General features: G+C 35.4%; 1 protein-coding gene across 1 annotated transcript in view; it reads left to right on the top strand.

The window, feature by feature from the left end:
- The window catches only part of LOC150092367 (uncharacterized), a 151,161-nt gene extending 132,489 nt beyond the window's left edge, over window positions 1–18,672 (top strand). Inside the window, exon 11 of the mRNA XM_090414852.1 lies at window positions 18,383–18,672. Within this exon, the coding sequence (XP_090270978.1) occupies window positions 18,383–18,489 (107 nt within the window). The 3' untranslated portion in view covers window positions 18,490–18,672. The remainder of the gene's footprint in view (window positions 1–18,382) is intronic.
- The last annotated feature ends 209 nt before the right edge of the window (window positions 18,673–18,881 follow it).

Below are 18,881 nucleotides of genomic sequence, written 5' to 3'. Positions count from 1 at the left end.
ACTATATAAAACAAACTACTTGATAGAATGACTTGCAATTTCACATGGATGCTTATGACAGATGTACTAACTTAGAAAAAAAAAATCTTGCCGATAGTGTTCTAATCTATAGTCTAGGCCGAGAACGTTTCAGACCAACCTCATATTCACCATCAGGATTACTGTCTAATTGTATGTCCTCCTCAGAACTTCCCTAGGCAACATCATCAGCAAAAGGGATTTCACTAAAAATAACCTGCTCCTTATTAATGCTTCTTAACTCATCTGTTATATATTGAACCTTTTGATAAAAAGTTTCTGATTCACAATCTTTAATGACTCTCAAAGCTTTTGTAAATTGCAATTATGATTTCTTTTATCATAATGCTTATTATACTTTCGATCTCAATTAACATCACCATCCTTTTTACATTTTTAAATGGATTACGCTTTTTGTTACAATAAAAGGAAACAGGGCTAACGTACGTTAGAAGTAACAGCTTTCTCAGGGTTCTTAATTGGGTTTTCCATTGAGTGTTCTGTTGTGCATGTTGAAACAAATATTCTGCTACAACATTTTTATCTTCAGGCACATAATAAATCTTTAAATTAAATTCTTGTACTTCTGATAATCCTTTGATTCTTATCCTTAGAATTGTTCAGAAAAGATAATGGCTTGTCATCAGACCTGACTTGAATATCCTGACCATGCATAAATTACTGCTAAGGCTTCCTTTTCTATCACAACAAAATCCTTTTCTGAAGCATGAAGCTTCCTACTAAGATAGGCTGCTGGCCTTAAGTTCCCTTTATCCATCTGCTCTATAACAGCTGTAGTGCAGTCCTGTGATGCATCTGCAGAAATATAAAAGGTTTTTCCTAACTCAGGGTGCATCAGTGCAGGAGGTTTAGTAGTGCTGCTTTGAGAGCATCAAATGGTCTTTGTTCTCTGATACTTCAATTGAACTCAACTCCTTTTTTGTGAGGTTAATGAGAATGTTTGAATAAAGGGAACAATGAGAAATAAAATTTTGTTACAAAAATTTAACATTCCTACAAAGTGCCCTGACTTGTTTAACAGTCTTAGGAACAGTGAAAGAAGAGATAACTTTTGAATTATCTGGGTCAGGTTTTATTCCTTCTTGTGAAATAAGATGACCTAGATATTAAACCTTACTCAAGAAGAATTTGCATTTTGAAGCTTTTAGTCTGAGCTTTGCCTCATTTAACTCCTTCATGACTCTTGAGCAATTTACTATATGAATTTATATCTGGAGAATAAAGCAATAAATCATCCTGAAAACATAAAACTGCAGAACCTAATAGATCTGATGGAACCAAATTGATTTGGTTCCATCAGATCTATTAGGTTCTGCAGTGCTTGGAGACTTTGTGAAGAGTTTCTTACACCGTAAGGGAGACTAGTGAGCAAGAACTTCTCACATTCAGTAGAAGAAGCAAAGTACCATTGATTTTTCTCTTTTAACGGTATCTGATAGAAACCACTATTAAGATCAAGCTTTGAAAAGATTTTTGAACCACTTAAGTTCCTCTGTATTATGAAAGCATAGTCAACAGGTTCTTATTTAACCTTATTATATAACCTTATTTACCCCTTTAAGTCAAGGACAAACCTAAGATCACCATTTTGCTTCTTTAGGATGAAGAATTCCATAATGATGTTGATGATTTTATAATCCCTACTTCTAGATATTGTTAACAACTTCTTCAGTCTGTCTGCATATTTAAGAAGTGTTTGATAACATAGACTGGTTTTTCAGACTCAACTGTGACTGAATGCTCAGCAACATTGGTGCGAGACAGTCCCAATATTCCTTCTGAAAAACAGTCACTGAGCTTCTTTTTCAAAGTATTCATGCATTTTGTCACTTTCATCTTATCATCCTCTGATGTTATTCCTTGAAGAATTTTGTGTAACAAATCCTCAAATGGAATAGAATCCTCACTTAAAAATTCTGAAGAAGATCCTTATTCTCTACTTCAAAAGAACAAATCTCAGGGATCAAGGAATCAGAGGAAAACAGATCAGATACTTTAGAAAGTGTAGCAGAATATGAAGGCTTTTGATATTCTACCCCTAATAAAGTCAAAATACTTGATTCATGGCAGCGACCATAGCAGTATAATAACTATTTTCCAAGAAGTTCTAAAAGAACTATTTTCCAAGCAAAATAGCAAAACTATTACTGGATATAGCAGAAGAAACTAACACCTCATGAGATAACTTTATGCTGGAATCGCTAAAATCTATAGTAAGAGAAAATCTGAACAGCTTTAATCTCCTGACTAAAAATTCCCTTTAATATTATATCTGCATCCAGTATATTGACTTCATGCTGATAAATATCCTTCAGGAAGGAAAAAAATTCCCATGTCACTACTGAAGTAAAAGCACCTATTATCAAACAATATTTTACAAATAATATCTGGAACAAAGCATTTTACCATATTTGAAGGTTCAGTTTCTGCAGACACTAAGGTAATTAAAATTTTTGATGTTGGAAAGCTCTGAGATTGATTAGGACATAAAACTTTTGGAGAACAAGACTTTGACTTAGCCTGTTTTTGCACTATATTTAAAGAGGGATGTGAAGTATTTTGAGGAAGTGATTTTTTATTTGTTTGAGCACTTTAGACAGATCTGCAGGCCAAATTCTTGAAGTGAGTCTCAAACCATTGCATCTGTAACAGCTGATCTGTCGTTTTTCACAAAATCTTTTACTTCCTCTAGGCTGTGATGGTCCTGACTTCTCTGAATTGTTAACTTTTAATTCAGGAACCATCTTTAAAATCTTTTCTGTTCTACAACAAAATATTTTAACTTTAAATTCACCTCTTTGGTTAATTCAGTCCTCAGGCCTGAGTCTAAATTGATCGAATCTGTACTACAAGATGTAGGTGTCTTTTGTTTAGAGAGATTAACAAGAATTTCAGCTCTACTATTTTTTAAATAAAGATGTATAAGCAATCAGTGCACTCGCACATGGCCACAGCTTTGCTGTAGTACCAAAAAAAAAAGGTCCCTTCTGAAGAAATAATGACAACAGTAGAACATAGTATCTGCAACCTTCCCAACCAAATTATCAACAATATCAGATTGGATGTAGCCAGTCTTCTTACCCAAGCCAAACTACCAAAAAGCAACCTATCAAAAGAAGAATTTAAAACTCTGCAAGAAATGAAAAACAACAGTAAAATAATAATTACTAAAGCACATAAAGGAAATGCCACTGTGGTTCTAAACCAGTGGTCGCCAAAAGTGGTCGATATCGACCCCCAGGAGTTGATATAACATTGTTAGGGGTCGATTCGGGCTCAGGGGTCAATTGGGGGTCGATAGAAAGATATAAGACATCATTGTACGGGTAATATTTAATTTGGTTAACTTGGATTACCTCCATCCTGAATGACAATGCAATTAAGAGTGAATTGTGGGAACAGTGACATGAATAGGTCCTGTAAGATGGAGCAAGGTCATGAAAATAGTTACGGAGGCCAATCAAGTAGGCCAAAATGACGTATTTACCAATAAATGGATGAATTTACTAAAATTTTATATTTTATGTATTATTTATCCTTCCTATCAAATATGTAATATTAAGAAGGACGTCAAAAGTATCCCTTTGATGTTAAGCCGATATAATAATAATATGTACTATATTATACATACAATAAACACTGTAACTATAAAATAAACAATCTAAAAACTCACATAAGCATCTTTTTGCTTGTCCTATTATGATTATGTAATAGTAAAATAGAGGGGATCGATGGTCAAAGAAGTTTGGCGACCCCTGTTCTAAACCAAACTGACTACACACGTAAGCTCGCCTCTTTACTTTTAGATTGATTTTCATAGACTCCTTAAGAAGGTTACCGCTTGGCCTGTGGAAGCGACTAATAGACTAAAACCTTTTAACTCTAGACCCCCCCCCCCAAATATATGGACTACAAAAAAAAAATCCATAAAATGTACCATTACGTCCCATTGTGGATGGCATTGATTTCCCCACATGCAACTTAGCCAAAGTGCTCACACAATATACTGGTATCACACTTTCACACACAAAAAAAACTCAGCCCACTTTAAAGCCAGTATAGAAAACCTCTCACTCCAACACACTGACTTAATGGTCAGTTTTGATGTCTCCTCCTTGTTCACCAATGTCCCACTCAAAGGTACTTTAGACCTCTTCCAAGCCAAATTTCCTCCTGATATCTCAGCCCTATTTCAGTTCACCATAAACTTGGGCTATTTCATTTGGCAAGGAAAATTCTACAAATAGATAGAGGTTACAGCCGTGGGTTCTCCACCCTTGGCCAACTTCTTTATGGAGACCTTTGAAGAAAAATGCTTTCAACTCTGCCCCACTGTTTGGCTACGCTACGTGGATGATGTGTTTGCTGTTTGGCCACATGGCCTGGATAGATACACTCCACAAATTCTCAACACACTTTAACAATCAATACCCTAGGATCCAGTTTACCTTGAAAAAGGAAAACAACAGTCTCCCTTTCCTAGACACTCTGATTACACGCCAGGGTGAATGTATCTGTATGTGTAGTAGCTTTTCTGTAAACAGACAAAGCCAGGGATCTCATGCCGATGTGTAATCAGAGAGTGTAATCTAATCCCTTATCTGCTCCACCAAAGACCAGCCACCTCCCCTAGACCTACCTGGAGTATACCAGGTCCCTTGAAGTTGCAAACTGTCCTACTATGGTCAAACAGGCAGGACAGCCAATATCAGGATATCCGAACACAAGAACTACATCAGGTTTCACCAATACAGCCACTCAGGACAACATTGGATTGGCCATGCATTGGATAGCCACCACAGAATACGCTGGAAGAAGGCCACTTTATTACACAGCAGCAAGTACAAGTATAAAAGATTATTCCTGGAATCAGCCTGAGCTCTGAAAATCTTCCCAAATCCCAACAAATTTGGGCGCATGAGACTGCCCCAAATTTGGGAAGCTTGCATTCTAAGAACATCAGCCCGATGGCTAAGACAACCCAATTTAGCCCACTAGGGGACACTTTTAGGACTCTAGGACTGACTTCAGTTTCCTTTCTTCAGCCTCATTTGCTTAGTGTTAGTGTCTGCATGCACCCATCATTGTTTTGTGATCCCTACAGATGGTAATGTAATATTGCCAAAACATAGTAAGGTATTGATTAAAGTTTTTAATTAATATTCTAGTATATGTTGTCATTTCCTGAAAAATTAAAAGCTATTATTATTATTATTATAAGATATAATAATAATATTATTATTATTATAATTTAACTTAAGAGATTAAGTGAGAGACAAAGAAAATTCAAAAATAATATCTTTAGCAAAGGTTGGTCGATTGGCAGAGCCTCTGGTAGAGCTATTAATGGCTCACGTAAAATGTTAAGCAAGTTTGAGCGTGGTTAGTAGTTGGGGTGGGGTCATTGTTTGATGCTGTTGGCACACTCTCCCTTGATGAGTCTTTGGACTCCCTGAAGGTGTCAAATAATAATAATAATAATTTATTTATTTATCTATCTATCTTTATTTGTTGGTGTAGTTGCAGTTAGTTGGTGGAGACAGAGAACTGTAGAGCAGGTGCCTCCCTTGATGAGTCTTTGGACTCCCTGGAGGTGTCATGTAATAATAACAATAACAATTTACAAACAATTAATATTAGTGTAAATTCATGATATTGCTTTAACAGTGTGTGTAAAATGTTTTGCAAGCACTATATACGAATTTGCATTATAAATGAAACTTATCTCCTAAAGAGAAGAAGGCCCACAAACTTAATATCAGACAAAGAACATAAACATCCCACAAGATTTCTTCTCTTTAAGATCACAGGATTGGATGAGAATACACAAACTTCCAACTTATGAGGTGCAATTTCTTTTGCTGTTAAAGGTAGTCATAGAGATCTAATTAGCTCATACCTGTTTTTCTTTGAAAGCAAAAAGATAATTTGTGTACGACTTTTAAAAATAAAGAATGTATTTCTTCTTTCATCTCTTCTTTGCAATATTAGTTCCTTTTCTATTTCCTTGAAATACAAAGATAATGTCAAAGTTCCTTTTTCCTTGTGGAAACTTCTTTATCTTCAAAAAAAAAAAAATCTCTTTCAGGTTTATGGTGCTTAACTAGAATAAGTTTGCTGTTAACATACCAAAAGAAACTGTCTGTTTGCTTCGGAAAAAACTATACAGTATATCACTTTAAACTTAGCTTCATTTAAAATAAATACTTATGTTAATTTTGGGATAACTGTTTGTTTCCCTTATAATGCTCTTTTCCAAGGAATTCTTTGGTTTATGAATTCCTTTAAACTCTATTCTTCTCTACCAACTTTTTCAGAACATTGCCTCTGTTCTAATCAGTGCAACAGCTGTTCTATCCTTCTCTCTCACTAATAAATGTTGATTGATCTCATCCATCCCTTTAGGTTGGGTAGAGTCCCCTAATGAAGGGTTTATGACGAATTTAATGTGGCCAGTTCATCACTCCATGATGCAGTCCCTAAGGGCAGTATCCATGACTGTAATCCGTATGTGCTCACAGGACCAGTTTGCCTGTTGTGTGGAAACAAAAAACCCAAGTTTCCAGGTGGAAAAAACCCCCACTTCTGTATGAAACTAGCTAACTCACCTTTAGTCGAAAGAGACCTGATAAAGGTTCCTCACGTCACTGACAGGAATTGAACCTAGGTCTTTCTGACCAAAGGGATTCGTCTATACCAACTGAACTACAGAGGATCTCAAGGTTATGTTACAGAATAAAAAAAACTAAATTAGTGGCAAGTCCTTTTTTACAAATACCATATTTTTTTGTGTATAAGACAATACTTTTTTCTAAAATTTTTAGACCAAAAAGTGGGGGTCGTCTTATACATGGGGGGTAACTGGTTGAGAGACCTGTGGTTTCCATGGTGAAACTGCCAGTACCTTGTCTCCACAAACAGGCTTCCGCCAATAACTAGCCTTTGTTAACTCTGTCGATTGACATCATTAATGGCTGATTCTGAATAAACCAATCAGAACTCTGAAAGCATTCATACGTCTGCAACTCGTTGGCATGGTGAGTTAATGCATTAATAATATTTTGAGCACTAGCCCATAAAAATGTCTGAAAATAAAAAACGATTGTCATATTCTTCAAAATTCAAGTTAAAAGTCATTACGCAAAAGAACATGGAAATAAAGCTTCAGAGAGACAGTTTGGACTGTCTTCTCCCACTGAGTGTATGATTAGACAATGGAGAAAACAGGAAGAACTACTACTCAAGATGCCAAAAAAGAAGAATGCCTTAAGAGGAAAACCAGCAAAATGGCCAATCTTGGAGCAGAGTCTTAAGACTTGGATTATGGAGCAGCGCCAGAGTGGGATATATGTGTCAACCAAGCTTATTCAATATGAGACTAAAAGGTTTGCAAGAGAAATGAACATTGTTGATTTCACAGAAAAGGCAAAATGGTGCTTCAACTTCATGAGGAGAGAAGGGTTGGCCATGACAACATGAACCGAGTTAGCCAGAAAATGCATTTTCTTGAATGAATGAAATTCATTCCAATATTTTTGCTTGAGAGACTAGATTCCTCACTTGGTCATTCTCACACTCACTCACTTCATGGGTACCTTCACACAAACTCACTTGCTTCTACCCTAACTGCTTAAGTTTCCCTGAATGCATGTCAGCATGCTTAGTGAAGAAAGCTCTCTCCAGACACCTAACACACCAAATCTAACTATTCAGATGCAGTCCATCCACAAATTCTACATCATTCCTTTTGCACTATCTACATATAAACTCATTGGCTATCAATTCCCTCCTCCTCAGTTCTCCTCTATCATAGTGTGGTAGGAGACTTACAGTCTTCACCTTCTCACTCTTCAGTTTTGCCTCTTCTAGCAACTCCTTTACATCCTCTCTCATTTACCTTTTTGCATCCGGATGGCTTAGCTAATTAATATCGTGAATTTTTGCTCCGAGAAACACAATTTTGTCATACTTTCTTTAAGTACACCCTTGAGTATTGAGTCTCCATGCATAATTTTCTCCTTAACTTGTTTTTCTTTTGTTCATATTTCTATTTATAGTTCTATTCATATTTCTATTTTTATTTCTATTTCTTTATTGATATCCATTTCGTTCTCCTCTATTTCCACAGTCACACGTTCGACATTATTAACATCATTTTCCATCTTATCATTGGTGTTATTTGTGTTCTTGTCACCTAACAGACACTCACTTTTAAAACTTAATACATTCTCTTTCTCTCTCTCTCCAGTTTCAATGTCCTTCCACATATTCGTTAATTTTCTTGGTGCATACATGTCACATACACTACACTGAATTTGAGTCCCACAAATTCAAATCGCCGGACAACGTATTCTTTGCCTCCATTGTTCATCGTGTTGGTACCTTGCTGACAATATCTCAGTAAATATCACAATAAAAATGTTATAAATATATAAATTCTCTAAAAACACAAAAATCTACACTAATACACTATAATACTCTAATTTTTTGATGAAAAAAACACAACAAAACAGATAAAAATTTCTAAATTACATGACCACTAGCAATATAAAACCAAAACCCATTTTACATTGTAAAAACTGTGGTTGAAGCTGAAGAGCACATCATATATATATATATATATATATATATATATATATATATATATATATATTAATATTAAATATATATATATTAAAAGCTCTTTCTTATTACCAACCTGTTAAGAGGTGCATTTTTATGTTTGATCCCTTAACATTTTCGCTATTGTTCTGTGATTATCGTTATAGCATTTGTGGTGAATATCATCAAAATAAAAATTGGCTTAAGATTAATTGACTTTTCCTGTGTGATCATGGGAAAGTGATCATTTGAAAATAAGAAATTCCTTTTACAGACAAAAAAATGCACATATACACCTGGGAAGAAAGCTGTCTTAAATTATTATTAATTACATAAGCAAACCCAGTAACAGATATCAGTTTTATGAAAGCTTGCATTAAGACCTAGATCATTATTATGTAATTATTTGAAGCATATTAGTGTCTCAAAAATGGCTGGAAATAAAGAAAATAAATAAATAAAGTGCATTTAAATTTGTTAGAAAAGTACTGGAAAACTCTACTGTTAGAATGGTAGAAGTAAATGAAAATATTGAAATATAATAGAAGACTGTAGGATAAATAATAAAGAAAACAGTAGACAGCAGCCTAGGGGAGGAGGAGGGGTTGGCACATGAAGTGGGACATCAAAAATTGGAACATGCTTGGTAGGAAATGGTTATCTCCTGATACATTAGAAAATTTATAAAAGAAAGAGTGCCATGGCTAAAAGAGAAATTAGAACCTTATATAGAGAAGAGAAAACTGGAATAACATGTAAAAGAACTAGAAAAAAAGTTAACAAACATCATTAAATAAACAAATTTAAGAATAAATAACATAGATGCCATAAATAAAAAAGAATGGAGCAATTATTATGAAAATTTGTGGAAAGATAAGGTGATCAGCATACCCATGACTAATATAAGGTACAGGCAAGAAGGGTGACCTGTATAGTAAGAAAGGCCAATGCTAATTATGAGAGGAAGCTCACTGTTGAGGCTAAAAGAAATCCTAACGTCCTTTCACTTTGTCACAAGTAAAAGGAAGAATGACTATGGAACAACACCTTTAACAAGTACTAATAGTAGGGAGATAATAGAAACAAACCAAATAGTTGAGTTACTGAGTGATTGCAAAGCAATCACTCAGTAACTCAACTATTCAGGTGATGATATTTCTGTGTTAGGTGTGACATGAATTGGAGATGCTTAGGGTATTGCAGGACCTTTATGTGAACATGGCCATGGAATTAGGTGGCATATTAGCTTGTACATTATGAGAATATGCAAAGGATCTGACCAAGCTTTTAATTTAAGCCTCAATTCCAAGAAGATGCCAATAGAATGGAAAGAGGGCAAAATAGTCCCAGCGCATAAAGGGAAGCACAAAGGTAGGAAATTATTGGCCAATCAGTATCCCAGAAATGGTGGTTAAGGTATTGGAGAAGTTGATAAAACACAGAATTCAGGACTGGATGGACAGGATTCTGATACTTTACAAGGGGCGACAAGGTTTGTGAAAAGTAAGTCTCGCCTTAGTAATTTGCTTACTTTTTTATAATGTGACAATTGTGTTGGATAAAAGAAATGGCTACTCAGTGATACTGCTGGACTTTGCAGAAAGCATTTGACAGAATTCCACATGAAACTTTGTTGCATAAATTAAAGCAAATGGTAATGGATATGAAGCTCGTGATTTGAATTAGAGGGTGGCTGATGACAGATATAAAAAAGTGATTTATGGAGGAGTTGAATCAAGAAGGCATGTGACTAGTGGTGTACCACAGGGCTCAAGACTCAGTCTTCTTCTATTTAAGTATATCAATGATATATAGGGGATAATTTGAGAGAAAATATTCAGTTGTTTGCTGATGATGCATATCTGGGAAGAGCATTAGTCAGTGAGGATGATGTATGATGTATTCATCATGCAGGATGACTTAAATAAACTGCATTATGGGCACAAGTAAATGGCTTTCAGTATAATGTGGCCAGTGTAAGATGATTCACCTTGGGAAGAAACTTCACAAGCTGTGTACTGTACTGTATTGATGGAAGCCAGGGATTTGGATGTGATTATGGACAAGGAGTTTAGAGGGCATGTTGCAAAGGTGGCCAAAACAGTACATCAAATTACATAGTTGTTGAAGATCATACTGACAAGCAAGTGTAGGAAGGTTATTATTCCCCCTTTGTAAGGCTGTAAGAAAGTCACATCTGACTACACTATTGTGCACAAATCTGGTCACCAGGATTCTGTGGGAATGAAGAAGTGGTGGAAAGGATCCAGAGGTGAATGATGAAGATGGTGGTAGATCTGTGGAATGCTCAGGGACACTTCTTATATGCAGAACTTAAGAATGACTTGAATAGGGCTGGAATTCTGGAAAAATGTTATGGTTGGTAATGGTTGGCCATTCAGTATGATAAAGTTATGCACTTTGATATAATGAGATTTTTAATAGCATATTTATTTGAATGGTGGGATTATAAGAACTTAAAAAAATTGATGAGGCTAAGGATCTCAGAGTTATGGTGGATAAGAAGTTAAAATTCAATCATGCAGTTGAAGCAAAGACTGGAAATTCAATTCAGAGGAGATAATTGTGATGCTGAAACAAACATTGACATATAAAAATAAGGAAATCATTTCGTCTCTTTACAAGGCCTTGATATGACCACACCTGAGCTACTAAGCGATTTAGTTTCCTGGATTCCGAGGGGATGATGAAGCTCTGGAGATGGTGCAAAGAATAGCTTCAAAGATGATATCAGGTTTATGGAATATAGGTTATGAAGACAGATTGAGAGGATGTGGACTGCAGAAACTAGTAAGCAGGAGAGGGAGATATGATAGCGGCCTATAAACTTCAGAAAGGGTGTTATGTGATGCCAGTTGATGAAATTTTTCATTATGTGGAAGGTGAGAAGGGTAACAAGAGGCATTTGTGGAATTTGAGTTTGTGTGTGGTTAAAAAAAGGAATGAGAGATTTTTCTCTCCATGACAGTGAGTGAATGGAGAAGCTTACCTGTTGAAATGGTGGTCTCATAAACTCATTCAAAGTATGAATGAGTTTATAAGATGGTATGACAACTGTTGTGGGTGATGGATGGTTCCCCCCCCCCTTGATGAGTACTTTACTCCCTAAAGATCTCTGATAATGATAATAATAATAAATGACAAAAAGAAGTTGAAATTATAACATCAAGATGAATTAACTGAAATTTTAAGAAAAATGAATAATAATATGTGCACTAGATTCTGTAAGAGATCCATCTTTTTTTATGGTGTTACAGCAACCAACAAATCTTTAGATATTTATTAACTAGCTTTATTTCACTTCATTGGATTGCAAACCAACATCCTCAGAACACAACTATTTGTTAGTCTACTCATGACAATAATTCTAATGTAAAAAAAGAGCTAATGTCCTAATTTGGAACCTTCTATAGAAGAAATTATTACAGACATTGTGTTGAAGCTGATCTTAAGATGATTGTCGCCCAGATTTTCAGGAGGTTAATACAGCAGTACTTGTTGAGGTTAGGAGAGCGCTTCCTAGCCATTGCTAACTCTAAAAATAGTCTTGCTGTAATAACTTCTATATAGCAAACTAGTTTGCTTCCATCTAATCCTATATAAAGGATTATGATACAAAGAAGCATTGAAAATCCACTCTCACAGAGATATGTAGAGGCAAATGGAAGTAAAACTTCCATCGCAGACATTATTGAATTACATCATTGCAAGCATGGCAGCATCAGCAAACCATACTGGGTGATCTTCAACTGCATTAAGAGAGCAACTCACCTTTATTCAACGGTTCATATTGAACAGTCTGTTATTCAAACATCAAGACACCGATTAAAAAAATAATTTTACATCATAGTGAACGTATTTTTCAGTTTACTATTTGTAACATAGAATTTTATTCTAATGATAACACTGTATTTGTATATTTTATTTTTAAGAAGTGAATCAAAGTCCACCATGGCAGAAATTTGAAAAAATATTTAATGGACAGTAGCAAATAATTAAAATAATATAAAATGTTTACTATGTATGAACACGGCGGTCCTTTGATTTTTTTTTAAGTATCTGCCGCTATAGACCTTAAGTCACTTCCCTTTGTTTATCAAAAACCAGTGTTACAACCACTAGTAGAATATTGCAGTGTAGCCATATTGAAATAAATTATTGTTGAAAACCTTCGTGGTGAGAAATTTCCTACAAAATTAATTGCAGCGACTTGCCCAGAAAGCACTTTGCAAGCCCCTTGACCAATAGGTTGGGAATCCGGGTACTAGAGAATGGAGTTGTCTTTAGGAGAGCAGATCAGAGTTGTTAATTTGATATATGGTTTGAATGTAGTGTGAGGGTTATATTTTATTACTGATTTAGCTGTCTTTTCAGATATACCCCAGATATTATGAATAGGAATAGTGGTGATTTGTTCTTTTCTGTTTTGGGAAAGGAGGTGGATAGGGCATGTAGTATTTTTTCTGTTTTATAGCTGTAACCATTGGCCAAAAAAGGTGTGAAAAGATAGTTGGGTTTTGTGGTAAAGACTGCATCACTAGAACAAATACCCCTCTGGCTCTCTGAGTTAGTGTTTTGAGATTCCATACTGTTGAGGTGGATGTGATTGTTTATGTAGATATCCTGTGTAGGGCCTGGTTGGCTGAGTGGTTAGCGTATACGCTTTCCAGTCAAAAGGCTGTGAGTTAGTACTAGTGATGGTGGTGAGCAGCAAATGGCATTGGTGTAGATATTGTCGCATGATAGCAGTGTTTCAATTTAGTTAAAATTGTGTATTAATTAAAGTCTTTGTTTCTTATGTGTGGTTTTGAGAGCGATCAATGTGATTCACTGTAGTTGAAGTTGTAGAATAGGTGCTCTCCCTTGATGAGTCTTTGGACTCCTTGAAGGTGTCGTGTAATAATAACAAATAATAATGAATAATATCACCTAGTGGTATTGCCCACTAGGTGGTGAAGATAAGTCGTTCATCAAAAGAGCTGCAAAAAGATGTTTAAATTTTATGTTTGTGTGTGGTGATATCAGTGTTCAGTTTAGTTAAAATTGTGTTAATTAAAGTCTTTGTTTCTTATGAGTGTCTTTGAGAGCGATCAAAATGGCACTGAGACGAAGATTGGTAAAGAAGATGAATGCGGGTGGCATATATCATTCAAAAATGGTGTGAGGTGCTGTGAATATGTGTGCTTCAATATCTATCCTATCCATATAGATATTGAAAATATTTATGTGGAGAGGATTAATAGGAGAGATGAGAGAGTTTAGGTATGCCAGAAATGCAACATGTTTATGGATCATGAGCCATCTTTCAATATGAGCAGTAGAGGGTAAATGATCATGAATGTAACTACAGAAGTAAGCAGCACTGATGATATGGTTGAGTGCATAAAAGACAATGCAGTTGACGATAATGGTAAGATAGCAGATGTAACCAGCAGTGAGTTATCTACTGTGAGCAGCTAACTTACACTAAGAGAGCAGGTACACAAGGTAGCAAGAATGCAATTAGCATAAAAAGCAGTGAGAAATTAAGTGAAGAGATGAAAGTGTAGTTGGTAAAGTTAGGCAAGAGATTAAGCATATGAGTAATGAACTAAGAAGAATTACAGATTTGCATGGAAATGTGAGGAAGAATGGGACGAAAGATGCCCTTTCAAAAGAGATATCAATGATTTTAGAGTAGTCCTGTTTGGAGATTAGAGGTGCAATGAGTGAAAAGATGCATAAGATTTGTTCTTCCGGGAGGTAGAATGAGCAGGTGATTGAAGCATTTGATAAGAGGAGTAAGCAAGCAAAATAGTTTGCAGTGGTAGTTGGCAAAAATTATTTTGTTGGTTAAGGAGAGAGTGAAAGATAACAGTGTGGTAGGTAAGGTATCAGCATGTTGCTCAGATATGATAATGTTGAACTGAGAAAGTGAGTGAAGAGTAGTATGCTAGCAGAGTTGTGTGAAGAGAAAGGTGTTCATTTTGTGAATGTGTGGGATGAACGGATTGGAGCCGAAAAGAGATAGGCTACATTTAAATGGATTTGGTGTGATTCAGCTAGAGAAACTGTTGCTGCAAGAGAATTTAATGAATAATTGAAGTGAATGGAAGAGGAAGCAAGAGGTGTTTTGGAAGAGCAGGAAAGTAGTGTATGAGAGTTTGTGAATGGAGAGGTGGGTGGCATGAGTAAAGAAGATGAGAGAGAGAGAATGACATATAGGGAAACCGGGAAGGGGATCAGACACTGCTGGCAGGTTGTATGAAGATGACAGTAGATGGTGGTTTCAGGAATGGATGTGTGAGCATGCAAGAAAAGATTATGATAGTCAAGGATGTGGGGATAACACCTCTCCCCAGAACATTTAGGTCTGAGGAGAGGTGTAATATCAGTGATGATCGAGGGGAATGGTCAGGAAGTGAGTATAGAGGAGTCATATCCAAGAAGGGTGGGTGTAGACTTGTTATAGACCAGAAATGAGCTAGTATGTATGTTTATGAATGCCAAAAATATTTGAAATAAGGGGAATGAAATTGTAGCATTGATAGAGTTAATTTTCCCAAAAATTAGCTGAATAAATGAGATGTTTGGATGAAGATGACATTTTGACAAAAATAGAGATGGAGGGATATGTAGTTTTTCATTAAACAGACAGGGCAGAAAAGGAGGAGGAGTGCTGTTGGTGATAACAGAGGAGTTGTGCCCATCTAAGGTGGAGATGCAAGGAGCAAATATTGACAGTAGTTTTAAAGCAACATGTGTGAAGTAGAGGCAGATAGAATGAAATGTTTAGTAGGGTGTTGCTATATATACCTAGTAATGTGGAGGGTGGTGAGAAGGAAATGTACACACATATTGGTCTGGCTAATAAGAAAAGGGTGATCATTATGGGCAATTTCAATTATGGTAATATAGACTGGAATGAAGAGACAGTTTTTGAGGGACAACTATTATAGGCAGTACATAACAATGTACACAAGGATTGAGGGTCTAGTCTTGAATTTGATTATCTTATCAGAGGATGTTATTGTAAATGAAGTGTCAAGTCTTCCACCAGTTGGTGACCATGAAACAGGACTTCTATGAGAAAGCTGTCGTATGAGCATCATTTACATATGGAACTATAAGGTGGGTAATTATGACAAACTCAGGAGGTGGCTTGCAGTTATATCATGGAATGAGGAATTGAATAGGAAGTACATCAATGCTGAATCCCCACTCAGGAGCTATCTGGTAGAGGAAATATCTGAATGTATTCCAAAGTTGTCAGGTGATTAAATAAGGTAAGTGTAAAATGGATGAGTGAAGAGGTGGTGAAGCATGCAATATGGAAGAAAAAAGATTATTGTGGAGTAAGCACAAGATGAGTGGCAATAATCAGTTACATGAGGAGTACAAGAGCAAGAAAGGAAGGTGACTCACTTATTAAGGGTAGCAAAAGTGTGGTATAAGCATCAGTTTGCAAATGAGATTAAAAAAAAAAAAAATCCTAGGGAGTTTTTTTGTTATGTGGCCAGTTTGAAGGAATTACAATTATGGAAGGATGATGTTGGTCACTGATAATGGTAGAATGATAACCACTAAGGTGGATATAGTAGAAATTATAAATAAGCAATTCATTAAGGTTAATTCATCCTTGTGAATGTAACATAATGCAGAACTTGAGAGCAGTAAGGGGGGGGGATGATGAGTGAGAAAGGAGCTATATGAGAAATTAAGTAAACTTAATTTCTCATATACCTGGAAGGTATCATTAACACCTTCCATGGAGTTAATGACAGCATTAATGTTACTCTTTAACATTAGTCTTAGATTGACCCAAGTTTTCCCATTCTGGAACGAAGTCTATTCAATGTCTTCCATCTTTGCCAGTCTAGATGTAAGCTGAAAGGAAGAGATTTGTTTAAGTTCAGAGCCTCTGGAGAATGGTCTTGCCACATTATTGACCTTGTAGCTTTTATGGAATCAACCAGCAGTTCCACTGAGTGAATAAAACTTTTCCTTGATAATAGCCTCTTATGTACTGCAACATGTCTATACATAGGTTGCTGTTCATCATTTAGTTGTTGTTTCCACTCATATCTACTCTATGTAGTCCTTCTGATGTGAGGAGGTGCAATACCAGACAGTGAGTATACATGGTCAATTTTTGTAGGCTTAAGGCATCCAGTAATGTGCCAACATGTTTCATTAAGAACCTTGTCAATAATTTTGACATGTGATGATTTTTTCAAAACAGGGCTAGCATACTTGGCTGTTGAAAAGCAACGTGTCAGTGCAGAGATGTGCAGTACTTGTGGACTTGCACCCCACCGAGATGATGTTAATCGGTGCAGAATATTATTACATGTTTGAGTTTTTAGCTACTGTCTTCTCTATGTGTCGCTTATAATTTAAGGTCCTATATAGTGTAACACCTAGGTAAGTTGGATTTGGATAATTGACCAATTTCACACCATTCCATTCTATATTCAACTCTCTCCTCGCCTCCCTATTATTGGGATGGAAAAGACACATTTGGGTTTTACTGGGATTTGGTTTCAATTGGTTTTCCTTATAGTAAACTGTAAGGGTTTCTAGTTCTTGTGTGAGCTGCTTCTTAATGTCAACAAAGGATTTTGCTTGATAATCTATTGCCCAGTCATCTGCATATAAGAAGGTTCTTGACCGACTTTATAGGTTGGTCATTAGTATATATACATTGAAGAGGAGGGGAGATAGCACACTTCCCTGAGGTAGACCATTTTTCTGGATATATCATCGACTCTTTTTTCCTTGAAAATCAACAATAAATCTCCTGTTGAACAATAGCGACCTAAATATCTCCACTAACCGATAGCTGTTTGTCATGCTGTAAATTTTGACTATAAGCTTTCTAAGATTTAGTGTGTCATATGCTGTTCTCAAATCTATAAATACAGCTCCTATTGCTAACGCCCTTTCAAAACCGTCTTTGATATATAATGACACTATCATTATATATCAAGTGTCGGGGGGGGGGGGGGTCATTCACAACTCATCATCAAATTCCTGACATGTTGTATCCTCAAGGGATGTACAGGAGATTATGATAGTACTACATGAAGAACTTACATGATTACTAACTTCTTATCAACAGTTTTCCTCCAAATCAATCTGTTATCTGTCAAGACTCCAACATTATCATATCTTATATTTCTGTCTTCTAAGGCACTTTTTATTGTATCAATCCACCTATATTTTGGTCTTCATATGGGTCTTTTTCCAGTCAACCTGACAGAGAACATTTGTTTTTCTAATCTTTCCTCTCCCATTCACAACTCTCAGGTTTATATTAAAATAATTTAAATGAAGAAAAAAGAAATAAATTATTTCTTTTTCTTCAGCTTGGACATTATTAAGACCTAGAATAACATATTAGAGTCAACTCTCACTATCACAAACTCACAAGGAGGGGTGTAGGAATGTTTTTTTTTTTTAGTGGTTAGTTTATTATGATTAGTTATCTTTAGAACAGCATTGTGCCAATGGAGCTTTGGTCAGGAATTTTTGGTTGATTATTACAGTGAGTAAATTTGTTATAATGGATATCAATTTGTTATAGTGAATATCAAATGTATGACAAAAATAACACTAAAATATTTGTAATTTTCCTAAACTAAGTTTAACATAAAAAGAGCATTTGCTTAAAGAAAAACTTTTATGGCTTTTAGTATTCAAAAAAATTCTTAATTCATTTCCTTAATTTATTTTTATTAAGATTCATCATCTGAAAGTTATTCAATGGACGTTTTATCTGATGATGAAAAACAGAGATGGCAGATGCTGAGAACATGTGGTTCATGTAATATTTGTTGTTTCTCATGATAAAGTATAAAGATTTTATGGATTTGTACGTATATAATAATATTTTCACATATCAGACTGCTCTATATATGCACATTTTTAGTTGTAAATAAAATTTTCATAAGTTTTTTTCCCCTTCTTATATGAATTGATAATACTTTATATCTATAAGAATTTTTTAATATTATCCAACTGTCAGCCAGACTTATTACTTGAATAATGTGGCACTGAATTAACTGAATGTTATGAAATAAATCGAAGTAATAAAAATGTTCCTTTTTCTTATTCATATACTTCACAATACTATATAAGCATTTATTAAATATACTGTTAGATATCTTAGATATGTTCAACATTAATTCCGACATTAACATTTTCCATTCTACCAGGCAGAGAGAGGATCCAGAGGCAAG

The sequence above is a fragment of the Typopeltis vanoorti genome, chromosome 26 (assembly GCF_054136105.1).
Source record: "Typopeltis vanoorti isolate ZY-2024b chromosome 26, IOZ_Tvanoo_1.0, whole genome shotgun sequence".
Lineage (NCBI taxonomy): Eukaryota > Metazoa > Arthropoda > Arachnida > Uropygi > Thelyphonidae > Typopeltis > Typopeltis vanoorti.
This window is presented reverse-complemented; position numbering and strand designations above follow the sequence as displayed.